This window comes from Lepidochelys olivacea, assembly GCF_965140295.1.
Source record: "Lepidochelys olivacea isolate rLepOli2 genome assembly, chromosome: 4".
In the NCBI taxonomy this organism is placed as follows: domain Eukaryota; kingdom Metazoa; phylum Chordata; order Testudines; family Cheloniidae; genus Lepidochelys; species Lepidochelys olivacea.
This window is the reverse complement of record NC_140414.1, coordinates 38,117,096-38,134,733: the sequence shown is the minus strand read 5'-3', so window position 1 is coordinate 38,134,733 and position 17,638 is coordinate 38,117,096. Positions and strand designations below refer to the sequence as shown.

Here is a 17,638-nt window from a genome sequence, read left to right as displayed (position 1 = left end):
TTGGGCTTTTTATAGTTTTGCACACTTGTTGCATATAGGATATCTTACAGCTGCTAGCTTTTACTGAAGCTTCAATTAATCATTTTTCCTTCACAGACCTTTAAAAATAGAACAAAAACATTTAGAGCTTAAACTGAATCTAATATATGGCATTGTTATTCCCCCAAAGTCTTCTCAGATTAATTGATTTGAATGTATTCTTAAGTGGTGTTGGAAGAGTGCTCATCCAAAGATTTTTTAAAAAAAGAAAGTGAAAATTATGACCAAGATTTTTTTTTTCTCAAAAGTGACTACTTTTGGATATCCCAATTATTGGTTGCTCAACTTGGAGCACCTTTAAATGCACTCTTCAGAAAGTCCTGGGCATTCACTGCTTGAAAATCAGGCCCCTCTGAGACATCTCAGGTTGGGCCCCAAAGGAGTAAGGCACCTAAAATCACTACTCACTCCTGAAACCTTGGCTTAGCTTCTTTTCGCAAACATGTGGCATATATTCTCTAAAGCCTTTCTTACATTGGAGTGTTTGCTGGAAATTGTCAGCAGTGAAATTCCAGTTGTAGTAATATCATCATGGTAGACTTCTTAGTCTAAAGTAAATAAAGCCCCAGTAGTCTCTGAAAGAAAAAGCCATCAGCCAGGAAACCTGTTTGCATTTGTATGAACTCTTAACAATTTTCTGCATTTGATCATAAACTCATAACTTTTTTTTTTTAAGCTGACATTCTGTATATGGGAAAGATCCTACTAGAAAATTGTGGTTTCTTTTGTGGCTGCATTTACTTTTTCTATTAAACATGTTTTTGGTTTTCATTTGTGGAAATAGTGCAGTTGTAACATTTTGGATGACTTTAAGGCAACATCCAATCTTTCACTAGTAATTTTTGACCAGTGTCGGCTGAATGCCCAGGAGGGGTCTCAAGATGTAAGAGGAGTTTAGCGTACACAGTTAAGCTAAACTGTTTTTGTGTGTTTTTCTTTGGTTGTCAGGCCAGCCAGCTCTGCTGTGACCTCTCAGTCTGGATTGCAAGTTCTCTGGAGCAGGGACCTTCTTACCTGCTTGCAAAGTCTCTAGCAGTCTGTTAGCACTATGCTAGTAACAAATAATAATGCATCATTCTGTGAAGCCACAGGTAATGGCAAAACTTCCATGAAGTGTGGAAGTGGCCCAGAGAGAGTTCAGTAAGTACCAGCTATTCCATGTACATTACTATTTCCAAAAGAGATTCTGAAAATCACACCGCATACTTGAGACCCTGTGTGCCAGCACCATGCTCCACTGGAGTTTTTTTGTTATGTAACAGAGATGGAGCCAGTGACATGACTCTGTTCAACCTTAAAGAGCAGGGTTAGTTTTTAACTGTTCCAGGGTGACTGCCCTTTTGAGCTTGGTCAGTGAGAGCATAACTGGCACACACTCAGGTTAATGGACTTCAGTGTTTCTTTCTAATTAACCTTTAATGTTCATAAACCTGGTATAACATCAAGGTAGTTTAAAGCATAACAGGTTTTTAGGTTTGAAAATCTGTGACCCTCTGCTTCTTTGAGAGGGTTTTTTTTTTTTGCTGGTCGTCATATGGGAGGGTATCCTCCACCCTTTGCACAAAGATGAGGTTATGTATGTGTCTTATAGCATTCTTCTGAACACAAGTGGAAGGAAATATTTTGTTCAGTAAGTCTGGACTGATTCTTTTCTCCTAAAAGGCATGTAATTTTTTTCGGTACACAGTGATTGACATACAAAACAGTTGTTAAATTTTCTGTGGAATTTGAGGAAAGTTTACGTTCAACTATATTTTTCAAAACAATGATGAAATGGGTGTTTGTGTATATACAAACACCAACATGCTTAACTACTCACTTTTCCCCCAAATACATAGGCTTCAGTCTGTTTTATATGCCATCTGGGAGTTGGGTGAGGAGCCATTTTAGCATATGTATGATTTTATTAAAAGACAAATCTATAAGAAGAACTTCATCAGAAACTGCTTTATGGTATTTTACCCAAACATTGCATTTCAATGGGGGATTCAACTTCCTGTATAGGAACAGTCCTGAAACTTTCACCACCGAAGTGATCCATAGTCATTCAAATAGTTTCATTGTCTTCAATGGGATTGATCAAAAAATGATTAAGGGTTTACAGGATTAGATTCCAAGTTTGTAAATTATTTGGGATGAAAGTATCACAGCAGTATAAAAAACTAAACCTCAAAACTTGCATATGGTAGCAATGGCTATTTTTTAAATTGTGTAGTTGTTGAGTGTATACTGAATACTGTGCAAAACATAGAAGGCATAAATAGTCCCCATTTCCTGGAGCTTACAGTATCTGTGACCCAAACTGTGATAGTCTCTAGGTTCAGATCTATTTGAATTGCTCAAGTCTTTTTGCAGTAAAATACATTACTTCATAGAATAATTGGGGAAAGGCTGATGTGCGCAGTCCATAATACAGATTGATAAAGGGAAACTAATCTCTAAAATGGTTGAAGATTGGTTTCCTTTATCAAGCTGTACAAAAAGAAACCAAATTATTTGATTTCTTCTCCTACTCTACGTGACCTAGATTGTGGCCATTGTGTCTGTTGATGCTCTTAAGTACAACATCCTATTACCTTCGAGTGTGGCCTGGAGAGAGCTGGAACTCAACACATTCCCTACATGTTTTAGCTAGTCCTCTCTTTTTGCAAAGAAAAAAAAATCTACATTCCCCACCCTTTCCCCCCACCCTCCCTCTAACTGTCTTGTCACATTATACATGAATAAAACACACTCTGGGAAGGAGACCCTCTGAGTGAAAAACATAACCTTTCTGGCTTTCCAGCATGAGCAGGATTAATTGCAGTTAACCACAATATTAAGCGATAACACTTATAACATGATACAAATCCTGCTTAAGCAAATTGACTTGGCAGCAACTTTTATAATATTCCTCTGTTAGATTGGTTATTGTGGGGGGGGAAGGGGGTGGATGCAGCGCATAATGATAAAATGCCATAACCTGCAAATATAAATTTGCCCCTTTAAAACACCCTGTGTGTGTGTATGGGCAAACTTCACTTCTGTAACTCCACTTCCCTCTCCTTAGAAACCTGTACCAGTTGTCCTCCCTCAGGAATTTCACCAGGAGAGAGGCAGCTCTAAAACTGATCAGGGCTCTATAAGAACCCAGCTGGAAGAGGCACCGAGAGCTTGCTACCACAATATAGCTGTACACAGTATAGATATGTGACCTGAACTGAAAAAAGGCCCTCTCCTATCCTGGAAAAAGTGTCTACATGGGGGATAATAGTGGCATAACTGTATCCGTTTATATTCATTCATGTTGTTCTGAATCTTTCCCACCCATTTAGACAAGGCCTGATTGAATGTTTGGCCTATCCCATTATATTAGCAGGTCGGATGACTCTGGCCTTTTCAGTAGAGTGGAGATTTTGGGTGACTTGCATTGCTCTCTGCCCCTTGCTTCTGGCAGATTTATCAGCCCATGAGGGCCCATGCCCTGGAGAGCCCAGTCAGGGACCTTAAGATTGAGGGAAATGAATAAAAGCACAGTATCACTCTTCCGCTAGTACCAGACTTACAAAAGGCTTTTAATGAAAGCCGAGCCCAGGTTGAATCCCTTTCCCTGAATGAGTTTGTGGAACGTTGGTGTTCCTCAGTGATCACCTGAAGAACATTGATAAAATACATTTTAAAAAAAATATTGACACTTAACATGAAACTTTCCAAGCAGAGTTTGATTCAGTGCTCAGATTTGAAATGAAATCTAGATATCTGTAGAATAGGGTACATCTTTGCTACTTGCCGTAAGTAATCTGAATCTATGGCAGGGGTGGGCAAACTTTTTGGCTTGAGGCCACCGAGCCTCAAACAGCCTGGCCTCCACCCCCTCCCATTTCCTGCCCCCTGCCTGCCCCCCTCAGAATTCCCCACTCATCCAACCACCCTTCTCCTTGTCCCCTAACCGCTCCCCGGGACACTACCCCTTATCTAACTTCCCCCCCCCCCCTGTCCCCTGTTCACCATCCCCTGACTGCCCCCCGGGATCCCTTGCCCCATATCCAACCTCCCAGCCCCCTTACCATGATGCTCAAAGCAGCATGTCTGGCAGCCGCGCTGCCCGGCCAGAGCTAGACACGCTGCGACTCTGCCCTGCAGGAGTGTGCAGCCCCGCTGCCCAGAGTGCTGCCTGCGCAGCAGTGTGGCTGCGTGGGGGAGACAGCGGGGGAGGGGCTGGGGACTAGCCTCCCCGGCCAGGAGCTCAGGGGCTGGGCAGGACAGTCCACGGGCCATAGTTTGCCCACCTCTGATCTGTGGGGGTCTCAAACACCGCCACTACCAGAATGCAACTTCTGGTAAGCAGTGACTTGAAGGGGTATCTATGCATGGATCAGCCAATTAAGATCACTTTTGACCTGGTACTTCTCGGAATGTCAGACTTCTAAGAGTATCCATTGATTCTTATTTTCTGTTCATTGGTAGAGCTGGATGGAGAGGTCTAGAGAGAATTCCTCTGTTCTTAGGATGGTAATGGCACAAGCAGTGGTAATAAAGTTCCCATCCCCACAGTCCCATCACCAGTGTCTGGTCCCTCATATACAAGGTACAATCTCTAGGGATGAGTGGATTGTTCAGTAGTCTGTCCATTCAGTCCTTGGGGCCTTTGCCATCCATGCCGGCTACTGGTTTTTTGGTGTAAACATCTATCCAGTAGGAAGTGGACTGATGCCACCATTCCTCTTACAGAAGCTACTGAGTGCTGTCCTCACTGCTTTTGAGAGGGGGCTCGGTAAACAACCTGCTCTGCCTGTTCTAAGCACTTAAAAGCAGCAGGTGGCAGGCACGCTGGATAACCTGATGTCCATGGTGTGTGAAATAAGATGTTTAAATAAATAAGTCACGAGGATGCTGAAGACCTAGAGGATAGAAGGAAGGGCTAACTAAAAGCATAAATGGATAATATTTAAAACTAATTCGTGAGTAACCCTGCTACTGTGGAACATGCAGACTAATTATACTCAACATGGTACAAAAGGTTAGTTACCAAACTTGAACAATCAATACTGCCTAACTGATGTGTGTGACGTCAACGCATCTACAGACCTACAATACACTGACTAAGCTAGCTAAAGTAACTGCTGATTGGAGAGTCAATGCACGAATCTTGCAGCTAAAGACTGAGACATGATTTGCAAATCATCTGAAATTTGGCACCTATTTTATTTAATTTATACAAAAAGGAGGGATGAACAGCAGTCTGAGCGATCACCTTTGGAACTGAACTCCTCATATTATTGAAAATTCATATTGCTTCTATTATTTGGTTATAAAAATGGACCTAATGCTTGTTGGCTTTAAAACACCTACTAGCGCTGCTTTCTCTCTCCATCTTGCAAAATATAAGACAAGGCCAAAGCTTAAATTAAAATCCTGAGGTTCTTATCTCCTTCCCACAGGAAAGCAAATCTGTGCTGAAAACCGTAAAATTAAGAGGAGAGCAAGGATAGCATAATTTAGCAAAATATCATGGCACTAGATTCTGAGCTATATGACTGGAGGGATAGGTCAGACATTAAGAAGATACTGCCTTCTAATGCAAGTTCCTTAAGGTGGTGCTCTGAAAACAAGGAAAGCAGAAAATACTGCACTGGTTCCCAGCCACACTCCTGCATGCACTTTTATCAGCCTTTTTTTAAATTTAGTTATCCACTTACCACTTCTCATTCTAGAAGTCTAAAGAAATCCTTGATTTATGCTTTAAAATATAGTCCTAAAATCTATTATTATGCCAGGATTTGAGTATTAGGATTCAAATAAAATTCATTTCAAAGGGCTCTTAATTTTTTTCTCTTAATTCCAAATATTTGGCAGTTAGTGTCCTTGCTGAGCTTTAAGAGCATTTTTGTCTGACTTTCTTCGTTTTTAATTAAAAACCTCTGTTTGTGGCATAATTATTTTTGCAGAGGGGCAGCAGACTGAATTCTGGGGTAGAAATGATGAGTAATCTATCTGTTACATGCCGGAATTACTATAGCATAGTCCTGCTATGAGAAACGAGGAATGAGGATGTAAAATATAGGAAAATAGGTAACGTGCACATAAGTCCCCAAAACAGTTGTTTTCTAGTTTTGTGTTTTTTGTAAGGAGTTGGGGATAATGTTGGGCTGTGAGAAGAATTACTGCTGGTGGTGTTTCTTTAGCTTCAGGGCACTCCTGCATGTATTAGGCAAACACTTTTGTTTTTAATGGCTGTGTCTAATTTGTATAAAATATCAAATACAAGTGTTTTGTTTTATGTCTGTGGGTTCCCCCCGCCCCCAACACCGAGTTGGGAGCATAACATGACAATACTGGTCTTCAGGCATTTTTAGCACTTTTCTGTTCTTAGAAACTTAGTAAATAGTACCAGACTCCTGCTGCTTAGGTTGACACCCTTCTCCAGAAACTGAGCTGGTATGTTTTGCTCATAAGCAACCTAGTTTGTTAAAGGGACACTGTCAACTCCTTATACCCTAAATTACTCTCTTGTGGAGGACTGTTTTGTTCCCTGCTATGAACTGAAATATGTATTTAAAATTTCCTGACTCTTTTGGGGGAGGTAGGGCTAGGGCAGAAGGAAGGAGATGATACCCCAGCAGTGTTGGAAATTTTCAACAGTATAGCACTGTATTAATGCATAAGAACCAGACAGTGACTTCAAACAAAAATGACACTGATCAGACTGGTTTCACTGTTCAAGGCCAAAGAAATGCAAACTGTAATTGGTGGTGTAGAGCTTTCCTGTAATTTCATTTCTGCTGTGTAAGTTGGTCCTATTCTGGTACTATGTGGACTACTTGCCCTCCTACTAGTCAGCTCCTCCTCTTGCTTCTTCCCACTCCACTAGGCCTCCCAAGAGCAGCTGCAGCTGTCTCTCTAACCATAGCCACTTCCTGGCTGTTGCTTCAGCACCCTCTCTATCTGGTCCACCCCAACAGTCTTTAGGCTGCCACTACAAGCTTGACTGTCATGTCTCATCCCCCTCAAAAGCACTCTGCCCCAGCAGGTAAGATTCCATGCTTTGTATGTTCAGGAGCAAGGAGGCTAAATATGGTTAGTAATACAAATAAGAATCTTTTAAAAACAAGTTACCGTGAGTGTCCGCTCCCCCCCACCCCGAAAAAAACCATTAGAGAATTGAGAATTATTACTAATGCTGCTTGTTTTTACTCTCTTGCAGTCAAATAAGGTTCCAGTGGTGCAGCCTTCCCATGCGGTTCACCCTCTCACGCCACTTATCACTTACAGCGACGAGCACTTTTCACCAGGGTCACACCCTTCACACATCCCCTCAGATGTCAACTCAAAACAAGGTGAGGCTACTTCTAACTGTCAATGCTGTTTTTGGAGCTCAAGTACCCTGGAGCCTGCCAACATATCAAAGGATCTATTGTAAATCCTGGTTTCGAGGGTCTCATAATTAAGCAAAATATCTTCCTCTGAAATTTGACATGTAACATGTTAGTATGGGACAGCTATTCTTGCGTCATATAAATGTCCTGGCTGTTTAAAGTTGGAGGATAATGCACATTTTTACCACTTTGCCTTATTTTGCTCATAAAAATATTTTAAAATGATTTAAAAAAAAATTATCTCCTTGGCGCCCCCTGTTGTGCCCAGGTATTGCAGTATACAGGCATAATAGGAAATGTCAGTGATTTGAGACCCAGGAAGGTGAGTTGAATTCTATATTTAAAACCTTAAGTTCCTTCTTTTGTCAAACTTGTATTTCATGTCCTTATTTCCTTTACGTATTTCATCATATTCCAAAATGTAGTGCCATGTAAGAGGAAGATTCTCTGTTCCCTTTCTCTCCTTATTGCCACTACCTTAATAGAGTAGTGGTCTGTGTAATATATGTGTAGTTTTCAGAACACACAATTTGAGGCAATGTAAGTATAACAGAATCTTAGGCATGTAGTTGAACTGTGCATCTTAGGATGTCAACTCTTTCTCTGTGCATGTAAAACATTCAAAACCAAAACCAGATGAGTGGATTTGAGAGCAAGGAAACAAGCTCCCAATGAGATCCCCAAGAGGGGAGATGAGGGGGGTGTGGTGTGGTGAGGGCAGGGGATTGGCAAGGACAAGGAAGGAGCAAGCGAGGTCGGTAGAAGCTAGACGCAGAGGCACAATGATGAACAAGGTAAAGATGGGGAGAGTGGAGGCGTGATCCAGAGCAGAAGATAGGTAAAGAAGAACAGAGGATTCAGGAGCCAGGGTAGCTGAGTAGATGAAGCAACAGAGGCATAGATATAACGGATTCTATGATTATGAAAACAGGTAGTTAGGAGGCTGTAGAAAAGTCTCTTGCTTCCCTTGGATGTTAGGGTAGCCAGTACCACCGGAGAAGAGAAAGCAGAGCTCCTGGCCCTCCATAGAGGGCCTGCTCAGAGGCTGCTCCCTTGGGTCTGTGATGGTCATGGTCTATACTGGGGAAACAAAGGCAGAAGACTTGGCTTTGTGAAGGGACAGGTGGCAGCTGGCTCAGGTTGTGTAGGGGTCTGGCTATGTGCATAATCTATAGGCTGAATTGTTGCACCCCTTGGTTTCAGTACTCTTTTGTATATGCCTGGAGGACTGCCAAGCTGCACAGCTAGAATGTGAAGGTCCATTGAGTTCTGGTTTGTCTGGATTGGGGTTCTGGTGCAAGCCTATTTCTAGAAAAATGGTTGACTACTTGTCAGTATTGTCCATTTGAGGGAGGTTTTCGAAACTCATCCCATGTATCCCTTGCGTGCTCATTGTCCTTCCTATGCCAACAATATCAATGGACTGTATCCAAGAACCAGTCACACTCCTGTGTGATTTCTGTTCAACTCCTAAAAGTCTAGCCTGTGAGATAGTCAGAATTTAAGTATTGGGGCAACTAAGTATAGACCAGTGTACTACTCCAGCTCCTTTTACGTGGACAATAGTACTGACTCTGATGGCCTTGTGAGTCTTTACCTTCTGCATTCATGCCCAGAGAGCAATATGTATATGAATTAATTCCTCAGGGACTTTCAACCAAATTACTCCATTCCATTGCTCTGATGCGCCCTCCTCCCCCTTATGACACTGACATTTTATCCCTTATCTCAGAGAGTTGTCAGCCTGTGGTGGCTCATCGGGTGCACAGCACTGAAATGGCATGGTAACTCAGAAAATGTTGTGACTTCAGCCAGGATTTGCTTTTCATTTGCACTTCTGTGCTACAGTTATTTTCCTCTTGTCCCCACCATAGGCCCTAGCTCAAAGTCCTCCCTTATTTATTTTGGTTCCTTCTGTTGTTGTCGGTCCTTTCTCCCTACTTGCCAGATCTCTCTTGCCCTTAACGCAAGGCAATAGATCCTATTCTCACTGAACTGGGGGATGTTGCAGTGCTCATGCCTCTGATGAGCAGATGAGAGGTTGCTGGAGGTGGGAATGAATGAGAAGGCTGGAGGCCTTTGAGGTGACACACATTCCACGGTTTTAGTCAAACTAGGTCTCCCAGTTTAAACGCAATCCGTGCACCAGAACCTAGTAAAATGAAGTTTACTGGGGACATCTGGTCATTCTACAAGAATGTTTGCTGCTATATGCTTCCCTTGGTGTTTGTGTCATACCTCCTGGTTACTTTTTGATCTGAGGACTTGATAAAATGAGTTGCTTCAGATCCTAGTTTCTGGGTATCCTCTGCTCAGAGCTCTGCTAGACCTTGGCATCTGACTGTGGGACTTGGTGTGCCTCTGGCAATAGAGGTGTGTTGCTCAGCAAACCGTTGGCTCTTGCTATGCTCTTCTTTTAAGGTGCCTTGTATTATGAGTTCTGGGAACATGTGGTACAGAATTGGCAAGAGTTGTGCTGGCTTTGAACTGGTTTTGCCACACCCAAATCATTCTTAACTAAAGGCAGAGATTTTAATGGTTGCCATTGAGCTTTGTTGTGTTCCTGGAGAAATGGCTATCATGTAGTATTTCTTCTCAGTTTTCATGCATGTGCAGCCTGACTTTAAAGTGAATCATCTGGGAGTTGAGGGTTAGTAAATAGTTACAAAACTTACTCTTTGCTATGTGTTTATTCACACGCACAAAGGCATTGTCCAAGGAGAGCAGTCCTTCCTTTTTGCCGTCCCTTCATATGACAACAAGGGGTCCCTCAAACTGTCAGTAAATTTCACACAAATAACTGAAAGTACCACTTTCACACGGTATGTAGTCAGCCTGTGCATTTTACTGCCATACAGCAAGTGATCAACATGTTTTATACTGAAGCTGTAGTCCTTAAAGGGCTGAATAGCTTGGACCAGGAGTAACTCATGTATGTTAGCTCAATAAGGGCAATCCAATCGCATGTTTCAGGGCTTGGGGAAGGAATAGCACCAGCCCCTTATGTAAAATTGAGCAATTTGATTGTACACAATATAGTGGTCTCTTATTCCTTGGGAGTATTGGGGATTGGCCATTTCCAGAGGCGAGACACTGGGCTTGTTTTCACTCAGTATGGCAATTCTTGTTATAGAATCTGTAAAAAGGAGATGGAGTACTCTGGGAATAAGCCAAATGAAAGTTCTCTTCTGTCAGCCATCACTTTTCCTGTAACCATGAATTTAACATAGATGAATTTTCAGTTTCTGGTCTTAAATTGTTCATTTCAGCTCCTACTGAAATCTCAAAACTGAGAGAGTAGCAGCAACATCATTAGGGTGACATTTTTGCCATGCTCACCCCCTCCCCCAAAACAATTTTAAGATTTCTAACCTACCCTTTTAAATCCCTTAATCTTAAACTGATTTTTTAAATCTCCATTTATGGTCAAAATATCAACAATAAGAGTCTCAAAGTAAAGATCACAATGTTCCATCTTTCACCTTTAGAGTGTCCCTATATAAATATTTAATATAGAATTTAAAGTAGCTGATTTAACATGTGACGTTAAATTTGCAATTCTTGCTGTTCCAAACCCCTCCTCCTGAAACGCATTTTAAATAAACCAATGTCTCTCTGGCCTCTAACCATAATTCCTTCTCTCCTTGGAGCATGAGTTTTAGGTAAAACATGAAAACCACAGACCCAGCTGGGACTAGGATTAGCTTTAATCTTGAGGTGATTTTTACATTTGTAGGATTTTGTATTCTGGAGAATGTGAACTGATGGATCACTTCTCATGGGACTCTTATTTTTTTCCATGAAACACTACTAGTGCAACTCAGATTGACCTTGGAGCCCACAGGAGTCAACTTGATGAAGAGCTTAGTTGGAGCTGGAGTGACAATCAGAAGCCAAATGAATCATATCAAGTGTGACCATTACAGGCCTGAAAATGCTTCTTAATTAACTACTGATCCTCTGTGGTAGCAAGTTTCCAAAATCTGTAAATTCATAAGGGAACCAGTGAAAAATGTACAAGTAACAATTTACCTCAGCTGTTAGCTCTGGTGTGCTGCCTGTTTGAAAATGCTTTGTTTTTCTTGTTTCATTTGGCTCTTCAGAACACTTGCTCAAGACTCTGTCAGTAGTTTCAGTGCAACACTTCAGAGATGAAGTATTGCCAAAGCATCTCCATACATTTTTTTAGATCTCATGGTGGCTGCATTCATAGTCATGTTTGTTGGTTTTTTTCCCTCCTTCCCCTTTACTTTTTCCACAAGGTTTTTTTTTTTCTTTTTAATCCTGACCCTAGTCGAGGATGCAAGCTCTATTTATTATTCTAAAGGCTGGAATTAATGGTGTTTTCTTCTAATACTAACCAAAAATGAAGCTAGACTTTCTTGTATAGAACAACAGTTTTTTACTGTGATGTTCACCATGTTAGTTTTGTATTATAGCATTAATCACCACATTTTCACTCAAATACCAAACTTCTTATTCATACTCTCTGACAGGCATGTCCAGACATCCTCCAGCTCCTGATATCCCTACCTTCTATCCCTTGTCTCCTGGTGGTGTAGGACAGATAACGCCACCTCTTGGCTGGTAAGATCCTCTTGCTGCTGCTTAGACATATGTTCATACACATCCTCTCTAGGATTATTGAATTAATTGTAGAATTTATGAACTAAGAAAAACATTACTACAGTGAGAGAAGTGACTATTTTATTTTAGCTTGAAAGATCAAAAATGTTGATCTTTGAAATAAATTGGATCTGTTTTTTAACATGTACAGAAATTGAAATACATAGATTTCACTTTGAAGTGAGAATAGTTCTTATGGCTCACACTTATGGCTCTTGGCATTTGGTAGGATTGCAGAAAAACAGGTCTCAAGGAATTAAAGATCAATTTTTTTAACAACCCAAAATTGCAATGACTTGTAACAAACTTTCAAGTACGGATTTTTTTAACTGAAAACTGCACCAAAATAGAGAACAAACTTTATTACATTCCTTACAGAAATGGTAAGATTTGAGATTAGTACTCAGTTACTGAAGAGTTCATATATTAATTTTTAACACTAGCAGTATAAGGATCCTACTCCCAATGCTCACAGTAGGATTCCTTCAGGAGCTCGTATTTATGTATAGGGTCTCCCATCACAGGATGATCAATAATGCTTGACACTTACCGTCTGAGAATCTCCAAGCATTTTAGAATGGATAACAAATATATATAGTTATAGGAGGACAAACTGAATGCAGAGGGGTTAAGTGAATTAGAATCCCACGCCTTGTCAGTCGGTTCTGTGCCCTACCTAATTAGAGTGACCTGGTGTCCTGATTTTATAGGGACAGTCCTGATTTTGGGGTCTTTTTCTTATATAGGCTCCTATTATCCCCCACCCCATCCCGATTTTTCATACTTGCTGTCTGGTCACCCTATACCTAATGGTAAGTATTATCATCCCAATTTTAGGTTGAGGGGAAACCAACATACATTTCAGACCAGAATATGCAAGGTGCTGAGCAGCCTCTGAACTTAAGGAGCGTGTCTTGTTTATCTTAACCAAATGAAGGTTGAGGAGAAATGATTGCTCTAAATTCCTCAGAGGGCTAAACAGCAGGGAAAGAGTCTTTAAATTAAGGTCCAAAGTTGGAACAAGAACAAATGGATATAATTAGCCATCAAGAAGTTTAGACTTGAAATTTAGGTTTCTGGTGGTGAGAGGAATGAAATTCTGGAACAGCCCTCCAAGGGGGGCAAAAATACATAACGTGTTTTAAGACTGAGCTTGATAAGTTTATAGAGGGGGTGGTATGATGATTGCTTATAGTGGCAAATATCTCCAATGGCCAGAAATAGGACACTAGATGGGGAAGGCTCTGAGTTACTACGGAGAATTCTTTCTCAGGTGTTTGGTGGGTCTCACCCACATGCTCAAGGTCCAGTTGACTGCCATATTTAGAGTTGGGAAAGAATTTCCTACCAGATCAGATTGGCAGAGATTCAGGGAGTCTTTCACCATCCTTGGCAGCATGGGGCACAAGTCACTGGCTGGCTTGAACTAGAGTAGAGTAAATGGTGGATTCTCTGAAACTTGCAGTCTTCAAATTAAGATTTGAGGATTTAAGTAACTCAGCCAGAGGTTATGGGTCTACTGCAGGAGTGGCTGGGCAAGGTTCTGTGGCCTGCAGTGTGCAAGAGGTAAGGTGAGACTAGATGATCATGATGGTCCCTTCTGGACGTAAAGTCTGAGTCTGAGCTCTGGGCCTTGTGGAATCAGGACAAAAATCACTTGCTGAAAGCCACATAGTAAGTTAATAGCAAAGACAGAGCACCTGATTTCCAGTTTAATGTTCACTGGTCTCGAGACTGAACCGCTGCCTCCACCACTACCAGATGATTTCTGGTGGTCCTTTTGCCAGCTTTGGTTAAGTGACAGCACTTCTGAATAGTTTCTTGATCCAGAAAGTGGGAGGGTGTGGAAGGGAGGAAGGAAACTGAAAGGAGAAGGAAGAAAAGGAGAGACTAGCTAATTGTCAAATTTGGAAATCTATTCAGCAGTGCTCGCTCATACCTGAACATATTCCACAGTCCGTTATGCTCTGCCTCCTTCCAGCTCAATTCTGTGCTGCAGCATTACTGAGATTTCTACCTCTTCTTTTTTACTGGTTTTGAGCACTGTTCTCCCCCCCACCCCCACCCCCCAACACACACGCTCACTTGAAGTGTGAAAACTGTTATCCTGAGCATAAAAAATGCCAGCAGCTTTGGAAATCCCAGTTTTAACACTAAATCTGTCTATCAATAAGTGTTTGAATAGAATTGATTGTGCTTAGTCTTTCAAAGCTGGATCAATTATTCTGTCTGAACTTCGTTACTTAAGTGCATTAATCCTTGTTCAAGAGTTGCATCAACACCAACTGGAAGTAAAGATGATGTGAACTAAGCAGAAAAAGTTCAGTGTTTTGAAGCATTAATTGGTGATAGAATTCCATATAGAGAGACAATATCTTTAAGACATTCTAAAGAATGGTAGGATTTCAAATGAGCTGGTTTTAGTCACTTGATTGCACAAAAACAAAAAAGAGCCTTAAGCCCAAGTGACTAAAATGTACTTTCATTTTATTTATATTTTATTAATAAATATAAAGTTTTCTTTAGCTTCTTAAAAGTGCTGACAACTTGTGACATACTATACAAGATGCAAAATGAAGACAGTCCCTCGGTTTCAAAGATTCCACCCCTCCCCCCCCCCAAAAAAAGAAGAAAACTCTCCAAATAGTTCTGTGGGACTCACTGTAAATACACTAACAGTGGGCCAGATTCTGGTACTTGTACATTAATTGCATTGGGACTACTGTTCCACAGGAGTTGAGGGTATTGGAATCTGGCCCAATGACTTAAAATTAGGCAATGGTTTGGGTTTTTTTAAACAAAACCTAGATAATGAATATCTTTTCAGTGGGCGAGAGAGAAATCTTATTCAGTGCAAGCATGTAGACACCCATGAGCTACAGAATACATGGCAGATAACTGTTTATGCTACCATGCTGAGTTCCCATCAAGTGCTTGTGACTCTAGGGTATCTTTTAATACAATATCATATTATTGATGGGTTCCTTTCTTCTGTGACCTCAGGCAAGGTCAGCCTGTATATCCCATCTCGAGTGGATTCAGGCAGCCCTACCCATCCTCACTCTCAGTCGACCCTTCCATGTCCAGGTAGGTGTAGGAGGTGAATGACTGAATGGGGAGTAACTGTTGGCATTAAAGGGCAAGTTGCTCTTCTGCTTGCATCTTGGTCTGCCTTTGCTTACTTTTCAGTCAGCGAAAAATGTATGTATAATTTTTATTTAAAATGTCTGTGTATGTACAGTTTGCCTGGATCCCACACTAGTCTCATTCAGCATTTTCCTGGCAGTCAGTGAAGTATTGACATTAGAAACACTTACGAACTGTGTTAACCGTTAATCAAACCATTTAATATAAAATGGGCATTATTGTTAGACACACTATATTAGGAAATACCCAAGATTTTATTCTTCAAATATGAAACCAGGCAAAACTTCTCATTCTAGTTTGAATTATGTAATTACGCTCTTAAATAGTTCAAATTGGGTAGTGTGCCATGTGGAAATATGCAGAACTACTCCGAAGTTGGAATTTCTTAGCCCAGAGCTATTAGAAGGAAAGGGATGCCAACAAGCTGTAAATACACACACTGTCTGTACTGGTGTGTGAATCAGGCACTATGTTTGCATATTAGTGCAAGCAAGCAAGCAATGCTAACTGAGACTTAGCCATGCCAAACTCCAAATCTTCTCTGTAATGCTTTTGCACTCTCAAAAGATGCCTTACACATCCTGTGCTTGGTGTACACAAGGTTGCAATGTCCCATCTCTGCATTTTGCTTTGCTTTCACACTGGGATTTGGATTGTCCACTTAAGTGGTGGTCTCCTCACAACTTTTTATATGGGTTTCTGTGTTTAATTACTCTTCCTCTACTCCTTTTCAGGTAAACTACAAGCATGTCTCAGTCAGGGTATCCAAGAGGAAAATAGCTACTCTCTCCACAACAAACTTTGCCCCTTCCCAACCTCATTTGGTTGGGTTACTACGTTCTCTTGTGCAAATCACTGTAGCATAAGCTTTAACATGAACAAATGCAGTAAACTGCTCTCTTTTTGGGCTTGATCCTGCAAGTACTGATTACTTGGGAGTGCAATCCAGCAAGCTACTGAAGCACGTGCTTGCTTTGACAGCAGTGAGACTATTTTGCACGCTCAAAGATAAACATGTGCTTTAAGTGCATTGCTTGACTGGAGTCAGAATGCTCAGCACTTCGAGGAGCGCACCCCTGATTAAGAGGATGATTTTTTTTCTTCTGCCTTGACATCATGAAAGGGAAAGAAATCTAGTTCTGGAAGAACCAATTGGTTTTTCCTCCCAGAATACCAGATTTGCATTCAGAGTTAAAAGATTAGCGCAGAGTGTTGGAGAAGTAGGGTTATAGGGGAAATGATCTTGGACCCTTACATGTTTACTATAAAATGTTTTGAAAAGCAAAAGGTTCAAAACTAAATACAGACATACCTATTGGGTTTTTTTTTTTGAAAGGACTCTTCTCTTCCTTTTTGCTTCTGCCCCCTTTCTCGCCCCTCCCCCCCCCCCGCATGGCAGTTCCCTCCTTTGTTGGCTGGTGATGGATATTTTCAGTATTTATATGTGGAAATGCACTTTTTGGTTAAGGGAATGTGTATTTTTATTGATGTCTAGTGCAACAATAGGTATGTTACACCTCCTTGTGCACATTGCCATCTCTTTATCTGAGAGGTAATAAAATAACTTCTTCAGTCCAAAATGTTGGCCTATTTTGAATAAGCTTAGATACAATGCATGAATCTTTGCTAACTAATTTTTACATCTTCTTCGTTGCAAGCTCTGTAGTGTTCTACTGCTAAAGTACAAGTTTTGGATATGCAGCCTGTTCTTCCTATTGTTACAGACTCTCTACTTGGTTTGTTTTTAGGTTTTCACATCATATGATTCCTGGTCCTCCAGGCCCTCACACAACTGGAATCCCTCACCCAGCTATTGTAACACCTCAAGTCAAACAAGAACATCCACATACTGACAGCGACTTAATGCATGTGTGAGTCTGCCTCTCTGTGCTAGCCCTTAAATCCTGAAGTGTTTGCAGATTAATAGTTAAAAGGAGAGCTGAGAAATAAAAAACAAAACAAGTGTCCTTCATGGTCACTCTGAATTATGATTCTGTAAAAGTTTACCATAACTAAAGTGGGGAGTGGATGGCTCATGGGAGCACTATTGATATGAAGCCTTTATTTCTCAGCCACTCCCTTGAATGTTATCTAAGATGGTAGCTGCCGAACGCTGTTTTGTCATTTGGTGGCTTATCTGAAGCTAGGCTTGTGAGCTGATAGTCAGTTTCTAGTGCAAAGGTGTTGACTGTAAAAACCACCACTATACTTTGGCATTCTTTTTAGCAGATGAACACAAAGTGCTCAAGAAATAAATGGGCAAGGAGACTGAGCTACTTTTTTACCCCTAAAGATGGCCTTCTGGAGCACTGTGGAAACATGTTGGCAGAGTGTTTGTCTCATGGATAAATAAAGTACAATTTCATTCATCATCAAGGACTGCCAATCCAACACTCCCCTCCTTGAGCACTAAATTCAGTTCTAAATACAGAATACAGTAGAACCTCAGTTACGAACACCTCAGGAATGGA

At 41.0% G+C, this 17,638-nt stretch overlaps 1 protein-coding gene across 4 annotated transcripts in view; it reads left to right on the top strand.

Moving 5' to 3' along the window:
* LEF1 (lymphoid enhancer binding factor 1) overlaps positions 1 to 17,638 on the top strand; it is a 96,429-nt gene that overhangs the window by 49,957 nt on the left and 28,834 nt on the right. For 2 of the 4 annotated variants that reach the window (XM_084625877.1, XM_084625878.1), the window contains exons 5-8: positions 7,223 to 7,355; positions 11,891 to 11,981; positions 15,024 to 15,107; positions 16,916 to 17,038. In XM_084625877.1, the coding sequence (XP_084482003.1) occupies positions 7,223 to 7,355; positions 11,891 to 11,981; positions 15,024 to 15,107; positions 16,916 to 17,038 (431 nt within the window). The remainder of the gene's footprint in view (positions 1 to 7,222; positions 7,356 to 11,890; positions 11,982 to 15,023; positions 15,108 to 16,915; positions 17,039 to 17,638) is intronic. The other 2 variants (XM_084625879.1, XM_084625880.1) reach the window with 1 other exon arrangement.